The sequence below is a fragment of the Egretta garzetta genome, unplaced genomic scaffold (genome assembly GCF_000687185.1).
Source record: "Egretta garzetta isolate BGI_Z169 unplaced genomic scaffold, ASM68718v1 scaffold780, whole genome shotgun sequence".
Classification (NCBI taxonomy): Eukaryota; Metazoa; Chordata; class Aves; order Pelecaniformes; family Ardeidae; genus Egretta; species Egretta garzetta.
In genome coordinates, this window is record NW_009258288.1 from 197,060 (window position 1) to 200,139 (window position 3,080).

The 3,080-nt window shown below is 63.9% G+C and overlaps 1 protein-coding gene across 1 annotated transcript in view; it reads left to right on the forward strand.

The window, feature by feature from the left end:
• FAAP100 (FA core complex associated protein 100) overlaps positions 1-3,080 on the forward strand; it is a gene marked incomplete at its 3' end in the record, with an annotated part of 12,936 nt that overhangs the window by 9,376 nt on the left and 480 nt on the right. The window contains 4 exon segments of the mRNA XM_035892757.1: positions 1-130; positions 871-1,484; positions 1,487-1,657; positions 2,048-2,184. Coding sequence (XP_035748650.1) covers positions 1-130; positions 871-1,484; positions 1,487-1,657; positions 2,048-2,184 — 1,052 coding nt within the window.

The window sequence follows — 3,080 nt, forward strand, 5'->3', positions numbered from 1 at the left end:
TGTCTGCCAAAGGCCGCCTCATGCCCTGCGGCTTATGCAGCCCCGAGGACGCTGACGTGGGGCTGACCCCCGCTGAGGCCGGCCGGAGGATTAAGGAGCTGCTGTCTGGGATAGGCAACACCTCGGAGAGGTAAAGGCCAGGGCCGCTCGGCACTGCGCGCTTGTGCTCTTGCTCTGCGAGCTGCCGGGTTTGCAGGCACTGACTTGGGGTTTTGTGCGTTGGCCACGAGGTCTCTGGCAGTAACCGCTCCAACGTTTACCTTTCCAGAGTGCAGGAGCCTGGCTGGGAACCCTCCCCAACCTCAGTAGGATAAAAATAGTGTTTCAGGGCAGCCCTGCCGGCTGTCCCCCTCCCCTGGGTGCAGCCGGCTCCGGCGCTGCAGGCGGGCTGGTGTTTACAGCCTCAGCGGCAGAAGGTGGGAGAGGCAGGGTGCCAGGTGCTCCCAGACGCCCCGCCACGCTTGCCAAGTCCGTGGTAACAGGCAGGGCAGGCGCGTGCCTCCGGCCTCCACGGCCATCTGTGTCTGGGGGGATACACAGACGAGTCCCCCTCTCTTTACAGGGGGATTCCTGGGGTCTGGCTGGCTGGAGCTGCTCCTCAGGGTCGGCTCAGCTGATGGGGACTCGTGGGCAGAGCGGCTCTGCAGGCAGCGTGGATCCTGGCTGACCTGGGGAGGGAGCCGGGGAGTTCCTGGGGTGGCTCAGGGTGCTGGGTTCGTGCCAGGGGCTGCTCAGCTCGTCTGCTGCGGTGGCACAGTGCCCTTCCTGCAGCAGCCTTTGCCTCTGGCCTCTGCCACGCTCCCGCTGCTGACCCGGCATCCCGGCTACCATCCCTCCTGCTATTTCAGCACCGACGCTTTGTCCTTGCAGAGTTTCCTTCCTGAAGAAGGCGGTGGACCAGAAGAACCGAGCCCTGGCCAGCCTGAACCAGGTGATGAACGTGAGCGCAGCTTTGCTGTCCAGCCAAGAAGGCCAGAAGCCCATTGCTTGCACTGTCACTGCCAACTGGAGCTGCCTCCTGCTCCAAGACACCGTCACCATCTCCTGCCTGCTGGAGAACTGCAGCGAGTACAGCCTGGAGGAGGGCTGGACCCTCTGTGTTCAGCTCATGGCCAGCCCCTGTGCCTTAGAGGAGGAGTCTGTGGATTCAGCCACCACCTTCACCTTCCCCATCGACCAGCTCCTCCCTGGGAACAAAAGGGAGCTGACGCTGCCCCTCGGCTCCGCTGCGGACACCAAGCTGGACCTGCCTCTGACCATCTCCTGTGCCCTCTACTACAGTTTACGGGATATTTTGGGCAGCGGCTCCGACTCCTCCGAGGCCCTGGACGATCTCCTGCCAGATGCCCCGCCCATCCTCTCCCCAGACAGAGAGGGGATCTGCCTGCCCCTCAGCGAATGCACCATTGACATGCTCCAGTGCCTCCGTTTCGAGAGCAGCCCCCCCAAGAGCCTCCCCGCCCCGGGGCTGCCCCCCCTGCCCCCCCAGACCCTGTGGAGACCTTCCTCAAAGTATCCCGGGAGCAGACTGAACCCGAGGGGGTGAAAGCCAGTGAGCTGCCGCACGCCCCAGGAGAGGAAAACCTGCCCCCCTCGGCGGCATCCATCAGGGTGTCCTCGGAGCTGCTGAAAAACGCGCTGAAAACCTCTGACTCAGGTGGGTCCCTAGAGAGGAGCAACCTGGGAGCTCTTGGGGTATCTCCATGGGGAGCAGCGCTTGCATCCTGGCTTGTGGCCATCCCAGGAGAGGCCAGGATGGCACTGTCACAGCCTGGGGTGGGCAGCAGCCCCTTCCTTGGGTGAGGAGGGCTGCGTGACCCAGTGCAGCCATCAGCCCAGCATGTGTTTGCGATGGCAGTCGCATGACTGAGCTCGGCTTGTCTCAGCGGGGAGGGGAACGGCCCCAGCATCAGCCCTGGCCTCGCAGGGGCTGCACCAGGCATGTGCCGCTCCGTCCTGCATCGCTCTGGCCCGAGTGGGGCTGCTGAGCTGCCGGGATGGTGTTCATTGGTGTAACAAGCTCTGCTTTCTCTCCTTTTGTCCCCAGATGTCCCGCTGAGCTGTGCCACGCTGCGCTGGCTGCTGGCTGAGAACGCCGGGGCTGAGGCGCTGAGCACTGGGGAGGTGGCATCGGTGCGCGGTGCGGCACCGGACGGAGGCGAGGTGCAGCTGCTTGTCCGAGAGGCAAGGAATGGGTTAGCCCTGCAGAGAAACTCCCTGCACCCCCATCCCACGGGGCCAGCTCTGTCCTGCAGCCCCTTGCTCGTGCCAGGGAGCTGGGTGACGTATGGCCTTGCCGTGCTGACCCCAGGCTGTGGGTCCGGACGCCTGGGTGCTGCGTGGGGCCTGCTGTGGGGTTGGGGCTTGTCGTGCTGGGCTGGACGGGCGGGTATGTGTCCCCCAGATGTTCTCATTTCCCTGCCAGGAGGGGCAGTGGGCTGCTGCTGTGTCCTGGCGTGGCAGGCTGGCCTCGGGAGGGGAAAGGCAGATGCCCCCTCCCCTCCCAGCATCCCCTCGCTGAGCCACAGGATCCCTGCAGGCCCTCTTTGCTGCTGCCTTTCCACTGGAGTGGTGTGAATCCTGCTCCTGCCCATCTCTTGCCCAGCCCTGCTGAGATGCTGTAACCTCAGATGCTCACCGTGCCCCGACCTGGCCTCAGGCTTGGCTGCGGGAAGGAACGGGCTTTCCCCACTGCTTTGCATGGCTGTGCTTTGCTGGCCCTGCACAGCGAGGGGGAAAAGGTGGCTGGATTTGGGGTGTAAGTCTGATCTGCTGCAGCTCGTCCCCTCCTTAATGCAAAAATCCCCCTCTAAGCGCAAAGGAAAAACATGAATTGCTGCCCAGCTCTGCCGCCGCAGCCAGTTGACCCCGTGCCGAGGGGCCCAGCCGCCTGCATGCTGGCAGCGACCCAGCTCAGGTTGATTCACGCTTGAGAGCACTAATATTGCCAATGTGATTAGTGACAGCGTTAATTCTCCTTGGGCTAAATCCACCAGATTAAATCCGCTGGGGTGGCAGCCTGCATCTCATCAGGGAACGGGCATCCACTCTCCCCCAGCAGCGCGGGGCGAGACCGGCGG